Source organism: Lepisosteus oculatus, chromosome 4, assembly GCF_040954835.1.
Source record: "Lepisosteus oculatus isolate fLepOcu1 chromosome 4, fLepOcu1.hap2, whole genome shotgun sequence".
NCBI lineage: Eukaryota > Metazoa > Chordata > Actinopteri > Semionotiformes > Lepisosteidae > Lepisosteus > Lepisosteus oculatus.
The window spans coordinates 64165680-64179603 of NC_090699.1; the positions used below are offsets into that span (position 1 = coordinate 64165680).

General features: G+C 38.6%; 1 protein-coding gene across 13 annotated transcripts in view; it reads right to left on the bottom strand.

The window, feature by feature from the left end:
- LOC102695071 (ERC protein 2) overlaps positions 1-13924 on the bottom strand; it is a 314021-nt gene that overhangs the window by 223380 nt on the left and 76717 nt on the right. For all 13 annotated transcript variants that reach the window (XM_069189511.1, XM_069189507.1, XM_069189509.1 and 10 more), the window contains one exon: positions 12783-12950. In XM_069189511.1, coding sequence (XP_069045612.1) covers positions 12783-12950 — 168 coding nt within the window. The remainder of the gene's footprint in view (positions 1-12782; positions 12951-13924) is intronic.

Consider the following 13924-nt stretch of genomic DNA (forward strand, 5'->3'; position numbering starts at 1 on the left):
AAGGAGGTACATCATGAATTAATGAGTTTTGCTGTCAGTTCAATAAATAAATTCTGAGGCCCTCAGGCAGTGAAGACTTACTATTTGCTGCTGTTTTTAGATGATTTTTTTTTCTTTTATTCATAATGGAAATTATCACAGAATATAAGCGTGCCAAGCTAGCATGAATGTGTATACAGTCTCCCCACAACTGTATGTGAAGGAATATAAAATTGTAACAATGAGGTCACTGTAGGTATATTGTATTTCAGTTTTTTTCAGTTGTATTTTTGCATGGGAAAATGTAAATGGTTCGTGCTGACTATGGTGAATAGCATAGCATTTTTTTTCATTGTAGTCATACTTCCTAAAACCTGATCAGTTGTAGAAATTAAAATATTTGTACTTAAAAAGGGGTATGTGAATAAAGAACAGAATTATCTCAAATGATTTCCCATGCCAATTAGCTTCAGAATGGTTGGTAACTTTTTTTAAGAGTACAGCTGAATGCGATAAACGACAATCACAATAATGAAAATTCGTAAAGTTGTAAAAATGTTCCAACAAGTTGTACTGACTACTCTGTCCACAGTTTAGTACTGTAAAGCATATTTGTCGGAGTTCCCAGGGCCTAATACAGTATGTGAAAAGTTGTACATCACATATTCTGTACACATAAAAGTACATATAGTATAGTATTAAGAAAAAGAAAAAGATAAAGAAACCATCTATGATACTCAGTTAATTTTTTTAAAACTATTTCTTTATTTTCTTAGGTACTGTAAGTCAATTGATAAAACATTCTGATTTGCAAGGACCCTGAGACTTATTTATTTGGCAGAACATTTTTCTAGGAGAATTTGAGTGAAGTACCTTGCTCAAGAGTACAACACTGGTCCACCTGAGAACTGAAGTCTAACTGGAAATTAGGTCAGAGCACCAACCATTACTCCACATGTATCCCTTTTAAAATTATTACAAGTTACAGTATAAGCAAATAATTTGCAAAAGCATTTGCAACTCCAATCTATAATCTGACTCATTATTTCCTACCACAAAATTAAGGTGTTGTGCCCCTAAATCTATTTCTCTCTCAATTTGGTAATAATACCTACTATTCAATATGTGGAGATAACAAAGGTAATCTTTTCTTCTATATTTCAAGAAATGTCTCATACAGCATAAATAGTCTATACTGCCTAAACTGCATAAATAGTTTACTGATCACCTTTGATTTCACATTAAACAGTGAGTCTCACATAATTGAGGACGTGCATTTCATAAGCAAAAATAACTCCAGGGCTTCTGAGCAACCTTCAAAATCTACCGAAACGAATTCAGAAGAAATTTCAGAATCATGAATGACCTGCGAAATATTCCATTCCTCATATTGTCAAATCTAACCATCTCTGAACCAGCTGTCAAATTGAATAAACTTACACAACGTTTCACAAATCTTACCATTGTTTTATGACTAGTTTCCTACTGTATCTAAGTCAGTAAGTTAATGTTATTTTGCAACAAAAAAAATAATTAAGCACTCATATCGATCTCTTTTGCACAGTTAGAAAAGCATTAGAAGGTGGTTAAAATAAACCTTTAAAGAAATGCATTCATTTTTATTGGATAAAATAAAGTTAATTTACTTCTTTCTTTTGCCCTGCAAGCAGCTCATTAACTTTAATTAAATGTGTGAGTCAAAGTTAAAGTGTCATGAAGGGGTGTTGGGAGAGACTGCAAAAGAACAGCCTTGCAAACATTAATACCAATTTTCAAATAGGACTCCGGAACAGTTAGAGTTTTCTCCCTACAGCAACAAAGGAGGACAAAAATTGGGGAAATTGCTACCACATGTCAACAAAAAAGTGATGCACACTTAGCTTTCCTTCATTTACAGGAGCCCTTGGGCAAAGAAAAATAAAACTGAGTTGCTACCATGGTCCACCCTGAAGACGCTGTCTGTAACAGACAGGCATAGACCTCTCCCTAGGCCCTCCTGAGCAGAAGTAAGCACCTTTTTTTGCGTAATTGCTTCAAATACACAGTCTGAAAAACCATTCTGGGACTGCCTTTTCAATGTAGTTTCCAACTGCCTTTTTCCCCAAGTCCTCAGCTCTCCTTACAATGTACACTAAACCACCTCTCTTACGAACAATACAACAAGTAGATGTGTATTTATGATCTTCGGTTCCTTTAAAATGTATGTTCCATCAACACCCTCAGTGTTTTACTGTATATGCGGTAGTTCTGTAGGAACTGACAACAGAAAGTCTGTTTCAGAAAAATCCAAAAGAATGAGTAATACAGAATGCTCATTTTATTCATGTTTTAAGAACAATAATACTAGCTATTTTAACATCACAGACCGAATGTGCTTTAAAAGACTCAGGAAGCTTTTTACAGAATGGCACACAAGGGCAGATTTGTGTGTAGTGTGTTCATTTATCTTTTGAAACACCAATAAAATGCTAACGGCCGGATGGCTATTCAGTGCTGTCAAGTTTAGAACTAGATGCACTAAAATGCAGGGAATGTATGAGAAAAAAAGACACCCGGACAATGAAGCCTGCCTTTGATGTTAATATGGAGCCCCCTGTAATAACATGTCAGGAAACCCCTTGCATGGGCCATGTTCAATTTCAGCTGTCTGAACATCTACGCATGCTTTTACGACAGCACTGCAACCTTTTAGCCTGATACCATCACATCTCTGTTGTTAAGCAGGGCTAGGCATGGTCTTCACCGTGATGGGAGACCTTCGAGGAAAATCAGCTTCCTCCATTCAGTGGCATTAGTGAACCTGTAAGTGACACTGTCCCCTCTGGACCAGCATTTCTAAACGCCCCACTGCAGTATGGTAACTGACGCAGTGAAATGTAGAACAGCCCATCCTTCAGATGAAACTTTATCTTCCTAAATCCTCATCCTAAACTCGACTGTTATAATATTCCCAATAAGAAGTTCTCAGGCCCTTCTCCACCTGGCTTGCTGTGTAGTGAAGCTATGGGCACAGAATGGCTGCCACTCATCACTCAGGTGGGTTCTGCATTTCAGCGGTGGATGCTTTGTAAATCTTCCTATGAAGTACTTTGGAATAAAGGGTGCTTTATACAGTAGATGCAAGCAGTCATTATTATCACAAACAGGTAAAGGCTCATTCTATGCTGAAAGGCAAAGAAAAGAAAACCACTATATTTCGGCTTCAGATCCTTCTTCAGGTGTGAGGGCAAAAGGGGAAGCATATAAATAAGGTGAAGGAGAACAAAATACAGACCATGTCAGAAGGGACAAGGTCAAGGGAGGAAAATGGCAACAAAGCAGGTGAACATGAGTGTCCAAAGAGGAGAGAGAGGAGGAAATCAGGAGGAGAGGTGTGGAAAGCCAAAATCTGCAAATGATTTAGAAGGTCTTAGAAGGAGATGAGTCTGTCACTGAGAGAAGGGGGAAGGTGTGATCTACGTTTCAGGATAATTTTGGTTTCAGATGTCTTTCTGCAATAAAAGTGCCAAAAAGCCCCATGTGAGGATGCAGACAGAGAGATCAGAAAGACTGTGACCATTAGAGGTGTAGCAGGGAACTATCAGTTTGGACAAATCTTTGATCTCTGAAACAGTCAGCCAGTCTTCCTCCTGTCTCACCAACATACAGTAAATGGCTGGGCATTTTCTGCATTAGACGCAGCCATTGGTATTATTATTACACTTAAGTACTTCCTCAGCTCCATCCATTTTATAAAACTGTGCTACATTACTACGGCCTTCCACATTTCTAATGTACTGGCTTCAAATACAAATATTCTTTATTTTGGAACAAAACCCGGTTTTAACCTGGCTGTGTTCTCTGCCACTGTCAACAAAACGCCCTCCTACAGGCCCCAAAATCAACTCGTTTTCATAACTGCTTGCATATTGAGCATATTGGGCTGACAAGGCTTTTGTTTGAGCTCCGGTAGTTTTTCCTGCCGAGAACTTAACTAAAGCAGTACAGATGATAATCTCGTCTTCCTGTTTTACATCAGATGATATGGGATGGGAGAAGTGTGTAACAAATTGTTTTATGTTAGCAGCTGCATCTGAAGCAACTCCTACAACAAGACATGTGGAAACGTCCAGGAAAATGGAAGCAATTGCCAATCTAAATTCCAGTTGTTTTTTTTTTTTCATTTGTTCACTTTGAACAATTGTAATGGTGGACTAGGAGAAAACATGAACAAGGGTGACTGGTGCAATGATGACAACATGATTGATGTCTGTGGGGCAGCGCTTAAATGCAGAATCACAAAGGCAACTTAATGCCTTCCTGTCACGTTAATTTTAAATAAATACGCAAATACCTTCTTCACCAAGTTGCACTACATCTGTTTTTTCTTGATTTTATCTAGCTGATGTTAATACATTTATGTAGCAATTGGAAATTTATTTTTCTAATATCATATTACAGAAAAGGACTCTGCTAAAGATCTCATTTATGGGATTTTATACAGTAGGTGTAGAATTAGGTCAGGAAGACATAGCTGCATATAAGAAAGCATTCATCTAACAAACCAGAAAGCCACACAGCACAGACATAGAAACGCAGAAAAGTTTCACCAATCCAAAAAGTGTTGCTCAGCACCTCTGAGCAAGGTACCATCATAGCCCTGATGTAATATTTCCTGTATTACAGCTTTCAATGCTGGAAATGAGATGCCTTGAAACGAGTCCTTTTAATCAAAGAAAACAACCAGGCACATAGCGCAAAACAACATCTTTCTGAATTAACACTTGCACTCCTGAAGGACCTGCAAACCTGTCAATCTGAGGTCCTGTGGATGTTTGAGAATCCGGTTAACTGATTATACAGACTTTACTAGGCATTAACCACTGCCACCACCCCCCCTCATTAACACTCATTATTCTTCATCGTTTACTTGCACAAGCAACACTCTCATCCTCGGCTACTTACAGCGCAATATAGAAGATTTACATTTACTGTAATTACAAGGGAAGACTGCAGGTGCAATATGGCAAAAAAAAAACGACACACTGGTGCACGGTGCTGAAAAAGCAACGCCAGGGCTGTGAAAACAAGGTGAAACAATAAAAATCAAAACAGTGTACACACAGCTGCCAGTATGTTTACAGTATATAAAGGCAGTTAACAAGCTACATTAGAGTCTGTGTGCAGTATCGTGTAAGAGTTCTTGAAGAATGCACCAGAGAGCTGGAAGTTCACAGCTGCTATCTAAACAGACGAATCTTGAACAGCACTGCAAGGTGATCAAGGATCGAGTGGCTCTGATCCCTGTGGATACTGTAGCTCACTCTACCCCCAAGGGGCAAGGGTGCAGGACGAACAGGCTCTGGAAGAGGAGGAGAGGAGAGGGTGAGAGGCGATGTGCGGAGAGATCAGAGGCTGACATCAGGTGGGAGCAGAGTGGTTAAGACGGGAGTAGATGAGAATTAGGGCTTCAAATCAGATACTGTATGTGGGATCTGGTAGTGTTCTTTAACATGCTCGACTGTGAGCTTGGTGTGTACTTTTATCAGTTGCTAACAAGTAAATAGTCGTGCAATTCTGTTGCACGTTTCTGTTTTTCAATGATACAGTTACCAAGAATCTTCACTGAGAGCATGTTGAATTACCCTGGAACGTACTGTGCCGCTGAAGCATGATGCACAAGAAATGCACATTCACCTGCTCGATTGATATAAAACTTTTTTAAATGCAAGATGTTTTCAAAACCTTATCAGCACCACAGATCACTGCATACTGAACACTGTAAACACACATAAAAACATATTTGACGGTGACCATACGTGGGTGGAATTAATTTCTACTTCCAAAATCACTGGATGATTACTACGTACAACCTAAAAAAATGTCATAAAACACCTGTCTCTGCTAGTTATGAGAATCATAGCTGATTTGTCAAATAGGTGCAGTATATTGTGGAACAAACTGTATGCCCTTCAGGAGCTTAAAAGTGAAGAGATGGATCTGCAGAACTGGCACTATCACTGTTCTGGATGACAAAACCATGAAACTATTAGGTATTAGGTTGTTGAGATTGATCTTTACTTGGAATCTCCCGCAGTTAAGCCAGAAATGTAATTTTTAATACTTACACATGCTTGCAACAAATTTGTGAATAAAGCATATTTTAAAATATAAAATATAAACTGAATATAACATTTAACTAGATGCAGTGCATGGCCCACCAAGAACAAATACCAACTATGGCTGCTGGTTGACAAAACACCCAGAAGCACTGATGTCCACAGCTTACAGTACAACAAAGCAGACTGTAACAAAGCTAAGCTTTTTAAAAGATTTTTCAGATAATTACAACCTGAAACTGTAATTCTATGGAAAATATATACTGTACAGAATATCTACAGGATCTCAAGCAATATTCATTCTAAAATAGATCTTTCTTTTTTAAAAAATAGCCAGTAATTGTTATCAGACATGCATAAAAAAGACACTTCAGGAAGAAAGAGATTTAAAAATCGTCCGATCCCCTGCTGTGTAAGTGTAAAGCATTCTTGGAATAAACAAATTCCTCTGAAAAGTTCCAAGGAATTGTCATAGGAGACTTTGGCAGCTGAAAGTGAGGAGATGAAATACAGCACATCTAAGGCATCAGTCACTCCCAATTGGCAGTGTTCTCTATACTTACATAAAATGCTAACGTCAAAACTTTTAAAAATGATTCTAACACGTCCTGTAACCAATCCTTTGAAATAAAAAAAAAATGGAAGGACTGTACAGCAGTACTTCTAAAACCATCCTTTGAACACGCCTATTCTGTATAGGATACTCCCCCGAATCTTAAAAGCCAAATCCAAAAGTTTTCCATTTGGAATATTACTCGTCCAACCAACTTTCCAAATGAATTTCATTTTCAGATATTTCATCCGATAATGAAAGAACAGTTAAGAGAATAAAAAGAAAACGCTGTCAGAAACAATTCTGCGCAAATTACACCACAAGAAAGGTTGAAGCTGGAAGGTCAAAGAAAGGCTGCAGTGTGCTCTCTGAAAGAAGGGCTTCATTCTTCAGCCAGGAGCCCTGCTTTCTGTGGGTGGTGATGAGGTTAGAGGGCTATGGGGTTAATGAACATTCAACCGCAACACAGAATTATCGCAGGTCTCCATAATTATAACCGGTACTATAACACATCTCAAGTAGCCCTGCTTCCCGTTCAAATCATGGCACACTCACGTTCATTAATGTTTTCTAAATGCTTCTGTCACAGATGGTAATCATTTTGAAGATCGTTTACAATCCTGACACCCTGATTTACTGGCACTCTACGAAACAGAACCATTAACTACATTACTCACCATTTTTTAGATCTTTCCCACAGTAAATTGTTCCCAACCTGTATTGGCAGAAGCAAAAATGTGTTGGACAACAGGTAATTAGAAATTCTTGCTGAATACTAATTCTATTTTTTTTCTCTTCTGACCCTCTCACTTAGTTCACGTACCGAATGAGTCTGCCCATGATTGTTACTGCTTGTTTACACAATACTGTTTTTCGGTATTTTCAAGTGAGTGGAATTAATGAGCAATGGACTTCATTTTAGAATAAAACAGTTACAGACCATTACTGTTTTTGCTTTTGACATAACATCACAAGCTCAGAATTACTAGAGCACCACTTTCTAACATAACTTGGGTGTCCTGACTGTAGAACACTGGTGTATGAAGGTTTTCACTTCTGTATTTCCTTCAATGTCTTGGTTGATGGACGGCAGACTCAAAAGCTCCAAAAAAATCCCATGTGAGACACACCCTCTTATAAGCACAGACTAAATGGTCAGGGCTCTTGACTTTCACCATACTTCAGTATACAGTGGCTGACTAAGCGTGTGGCTTGACCATACTGAGACCACCCTCTCACACCTCTGTCAAATTGCAAACCTCCAGCTTGGTGCCTTTTCCAGAAATTCACATGCACATTAACCAACTGAAATGTAAACAAGTACTACGCCCATTAGAGTCCTATTCAGACTGCACTGCGAGCACATGAAAAGAAATGTAGGCAATTGCAAATGTGTGCTGTTAGCAAAAGTGCTGACTAATAAAGCTGAACCGAAATCATAATGACTAGGGCAGCTCCATAAGGACTTTTAGCCCACTTTGTGCAATAAAGTTAAGAAATATCCATTAAAATCCCAAGGCTGCATGAATTTTGTTCATAATTGCATAATGTGCTTGCACAGCAAGATAGCCATCAGCAATGTTCAAACATTGACTAACTGTACATAAATACTTGAAACAAAAATAAAGAAAAAGTTTATGCTTGACCAATGCACAGATGGCTTGAACAAATTAGTCACAAAGGAATGGATTATCTGCATAATGAAAGCCTCCAATGAAACAAATAAATCTTGATTGGCGGCACATTCAGTTTCTAAATATTTACGGTAAATTTACTCAAAAAATATTTTTGTTTTTGAACAGAACGTGCCAGATTCGAAAACGTACAAACACGTACAAAAAAGCATTTACACTACGGGAAAACTGTTGTATAATCAACATTTTGTTTTATTAGTGTGCACGCGAATCTTTGGAGCCTCATTTTAAATCCAAGGTTTTGGAAAAGACAGAACACAGCGTCGAGCTCTGGTTGTTAATGATATTACTGTGGAAACTGTGCTTTACAAGTCATTACAAAACCTTAGCTTTGACACTTCACCTTCGTACCTCTCCTAAAATAGTTTTTCAAACAAGTGTCTGTTCCTTCTAAAAGTGTCTGGGAATGTAAATACATGACGTTAGAGGAGTTCAATGCCACTGCTCTGTTATTTTATCAAATTGAATCCTTTCCATTTGTCTTCCAGACCCTGCCAGTAAACCACAGTGCCCTCCTACCTTAACAGCTGACTTTAGCTCTCAATTTTCTTTCAAAACATTTACAGAATTTGTATTTAATTAAGATTAAATGTGTCAGGAGATTCACCAATTGTTTAGTCTAGCAGAGAATCAATCATGGAAAATAAAAAAAGAAAAATGACTAGTCCTCCCTTTCTTTTGATAAAGAGACCATACCAACTTAGATAATTCAAATTCAGTTCATCTACCAGATGATAGAAGAAAATCCTCAAGCATCCAAGATATAATTGCACCTTTGAGTACACAATTCCTATATTATTAAACATATATTAAATATTATATTAAATTCTTCAAATACAGCTATTGTGTTAATCTTCAAACCGACTTTTCTGTAATATGTTCCATATTAAATTAAGTATTTGGTGTAGCTAAAGGGGTGTCACAATGAGACGTATCCGAGGATGTTAATATAAGTGATTTATCACTGTGTTGGACTGAACCAGCTCAGAAACAACCTGGTTGTCCATGTTCCATTACTCTAAAGTTTCAGTGCACACAAACAGAATTAACCGTCTGTCTTTCAATACTCATTAATATACTCCACAGTTATGCCTGTCCTGACAAGTCATTTTTTTAAGACCACCATTTGTACAAAACCTAGACATTCCTGAAATGTCCAATTAAAGACTGATACAGAATAAAGAATCAGATTAAACCAACTCCATCTGTTTTTTAGAAATATTAGTTTAAGAAACATTGTGTGTTTCTCTTACTTTTCTTATCAGTTTTTTTAGCAGTAACTTCATAACACACTTTCAATGAGCAGAAGTTCTTTTTAGTTGTCTGCTGACATTTATTCGAATAACAAAAACAAGTCAAACGCTGCTTGATCTGATGGAGCTTTTTATTACAGAATTCACCTGAAATAAATAAATCCCCACATGCAATTTAGAGGTTCTCCTAACATCTGCTGCATACTGAAAAACCAGCAACTTCTATTTTTCCTTTCAAACAATATCCCCACAGAGCAAATGGATCTGTTCCAGAGGTCAGCGTCTCTAGCAACCTGACCTCAGGTTGTTTTATCTGACCCTAATGTTTATATATCATTAATAAAAAATGAGTATCAAAACAAGGAATGCATACATTGGTGCAAGGCAACATTTGAATAACTCAGTTCTGCCGTCTTCTGAACTCTGAAAATAGAAAGAAAAGAAAAGCAAGCAGCACTCTAACTGAACTGTGTCATGACCGCCCAGTCATGGACTGGAGTTTTCTTTTGAGCGCACAGTCTTCCTGCTAGTGAGACCTCCCAATATCTGTGCAAAAAAGTTATTTCTCCATGCATCATGGGAATAAATGTCCTAACTTCAGGGAACTTTACTGTTTCATGTCGACTGTGATGTGAAAGCTGCATTTATTGCTAAAAGAGATAGATGCTTATTTTGCATTTCAAATTTCTCAGAAACATATAATTAATCTTAATTTAATTTAAGAAATTTGGGAAATCTGTCAATACACAATACTAAATACCATCTGTATCTGACAATACCGTACTACTAGTTTATAGTCACAATTTATCTTCACAAAGAAAAATAGTAAATCTCAAGAAACAAAAAATCTTTTGCTGAAACTTAATATGATAAATTCCTCCTGGGGCATTATACAGTAACTCACAGGTAGCAAAAAGTATATACTATATATACAGTACTCATTTAGAGTATAACAGTGATTCACATATTGACCGATCACACAGATCATTCCAACACTCGCCTCCACATAACCTTTAATTTGGTTGCTTAGCAATGGAAAGAAATGAATCTTTTAGTTGAGAAGCATTAGCAAATCAAAAAGGCATTACTCAGCTTGGTGTGGGAGATGTTGTCTGCCATTCCATTTCAGAAAAACATCAGATGTTACTTCTGACAAGCTTAAGAAGGAAAATAACTGGGAATGTGGAACGCTGACATCTGAACTCTAAAGCTGTTTGTATCAGAGAGGCCTTGTGATAATACTGCAGAGATCCACTCTCCCTCCCCACCCGGCCTCAGACTGTCTCCCCTGTCCTGCTCCATGACCAGCGTGCCCCATTATTAAGAAAAGGACAACAATACTGTCATTGAGCCCGTAAAGTTGTCTCTGCCTGTCACTCCCTCCATATCACACAGCCGCACTGGAAGAGTTACAATATTCTGTAACTGAACCAAAATGCAGAATTTCTTGCATTTTGCAGAGCACTTTAATCCCAAAACATGCCAAAGTCCTTCACCTATAACAGGGGACCTACTTCGTCCACCACTGAAGTGCATTCCACCACCTGACTGACATGCTGCAAACTTTCTGGTGTCTACCTTAATATCTTACATATTTTGCCTCAGAAACTTTAATGACCAAGCAGTCCTGTCCATCGTTTAGCATATTAGCCTGAGAGATAGCAGCTCCCAAGCCTATATACAGGGGCACCGGTTTGGAAATTGTAGTCCAGAGGTACTGTACACCACACCACTTACAGAAGCAACTGGGTTTTCCTTCAAAGACTTCTGTCCCAGTACTAACTTAGCACAATCTTGCTAAGCTTCCAAGATCTGATGAGAGCATGGTGGTCACTTGATATTTTTGAAAAACACATCGGCTACAGGGAAATACCAGTGCGCCAGACTTTCAGCATGGCTAAAGCATATTTTTAAGAAATTTCGACCACCATTCCATTCCATTAAAACTCTGACCTCTTGCACTGAATAAACTGAACAACATGGACTGTGTTTTTCAGAATTCATTCCTTTTATTCAAAGTTTATTCCTTAGGAGCGTCAAGAACAGTCTGTGTTTGCTATGCAGCTGCAGTGTGTGAAGAGAAACTCCCCTTGAGAATGTTTATATTGCTCAACAGATGATAGATGTTTTGAGTTCTACCCTCCGTGATCACGCTGGTGGGAAAAACAGACGGCTGAGGGCCTCCATTGATACCAGCGCAGCTACAACAGCAAACAAGTTTTTTGCTCTGTTTTCAGTGGCCATTAAGTTTTCACGAAGCACAAAAGCATCTGTATCAAAGCAAAAAAATATAGAAAGAAAAATCTATCTCCGGAAGCCAGCATAATGAGAACAGTTCACTCTGACAACTCTCATTACAGTGTTTGATTTATAATGCTGACGGCTTGAGATGAAATGTTTCTCCACCAAACTGGAAAAAAAAATCAAGTGTCATGTATCAGGTGCATTAGAACCAATTATCTATTAACCCATTATGTAAAGGGAGGCTCCTGTTTCCAGATAACCCCAATGCTAATTCCTTTCAGTATGATGTATTCAGTTTGCCCATGCCAAAATCCTTTGCACATGTAAAGACAATTACACCTAATTTCACCCCAAATTGCTTCCTGTAATGAAGAGTGGACATCATTAAGAAACATTCTCCATTTCCCAAACAAAAAAGGACTTAAGTATCATTTCCAAGTGAACAGAAGTTTCAGAAAATTCCTGGCAAGTTCCAACTCATAAAATCATTAGACCCACACAGATATAACTTCAAAAAAAGATGGGTATCCCACCAGCCTTATAAGGCTACATACAACAGGGGGTTGGGCCTTCAACACTGCCAAGAACCCTTTTTGCAAAGCAAGGCGATGTGTAATGCGAGTGTAATGCAGTACATCGGGTTTCATAGGGTATGTGATGTTAAACAATGAGGCCAAGCTTTTAAAGAGTTCAAAGGAGAACCAATGAATGCTAGAATATCAGGTGCAGGCAGGGCTAGTTCTTCTGCTTTTGAAATGAATCCCTGGAAGCAGTGAAGTAAGGAATCACAAAATACCACTATACAGACACAGTTGGTATGGGACAAACAGGGCTGTCTGCACATGCAGCTGAAGTTTGCGTGATCATGACCACTGTATTCACGTGCAATACCTGCACTGCACCACATGACTGCAACAGAGTGGCCTTTTCCTGACACGTGCAATGCACTGGGAACACTCACCTCAGTTTGCAGAATGGCAGCTCGCTGTTCTTTGGCAGTAAGAGACTCTTTGAGCACCTCGATGTGTTGCTTGCAGTCGGAGTTTTGATTGGTCAGCGTCTCAAGCTTGGTTTGTAAGGCAAGGAGTTCGGACTCTTTCTTTGACAGCTCCTGCTTTAGCTGATCGATCTAAACACAAAGGACAAGAGAAGAAACGGAAAAGACCAACTTCACTGTAATATCAATTTCAAAGCAGTATGGCCTGTTGAAAGTGTGTTCCTCTTCTGCACTTGTGAAGGAATAACGCACACTTCAGGACCCTTCTTTCATATTCTGTGTTCCAGACAGTGATCGTCCAGTGCGACCAAAACCATTGCCTTTCTCAAAACACTGTTCATACAGTATATCCAATGCTGACTACCAATTATAAAATCCCAACATGGGGCTCCTGGTTGTCTCAAGCTAGGAAAGTCATTTGCTCACAAAGCAAGTCGAGCTCTGTGGTACAGACATGGGTGGTTCAATCCTTAGCCTTGGCACTAACCAGGACAGGGTGCAGGGTGTAAGTCTTCAGGCAGAATTGTCTGTTATTAAGGAAACACCACCATCTAAGACCCGTCTGGAGTCAGTAGGCTGGCAGTGATGTCAGAAAGGGATGCCCCACTCCTCCAATCAGTGGTGACGGCTCCTGTCAGACACTGCGGAGCTCACATGATTTGTCAGGTGAGGAACAGCTCTGATGGGTGGGCATGTTTGCAGGTACTCATTCTCCTTGCGTATTATGGGAGTTAGCAACTCCAAACTGGACCCATCTTTCTTAGTGTCTTTCACCACTCTATAATCAAATGAACCTCTCGCGTGCCTCAGATGTCAACACAGGCACACATATTCCAGTGTCAGAGGTCACTAATAAAGAGTCATCTTAAATGGCCCCATACATTCCTCTTCATGTATTAAATGCTGCATAAAAAACCAATTAGACAACCACTCAATCACTCAGTAAAAACAATGTAATTCAAATATATGGAGGAGTAGGTAAAAGAACTACATCAGTTAGTATGTACTTGATTAAAACAAAATATACGCCCCAAAACTTAATGGAACTTTGTTGAGTGTGTTCTTTTCAAAATGTCGAAAACATGTCTTAACAGCAGCCCATGAAA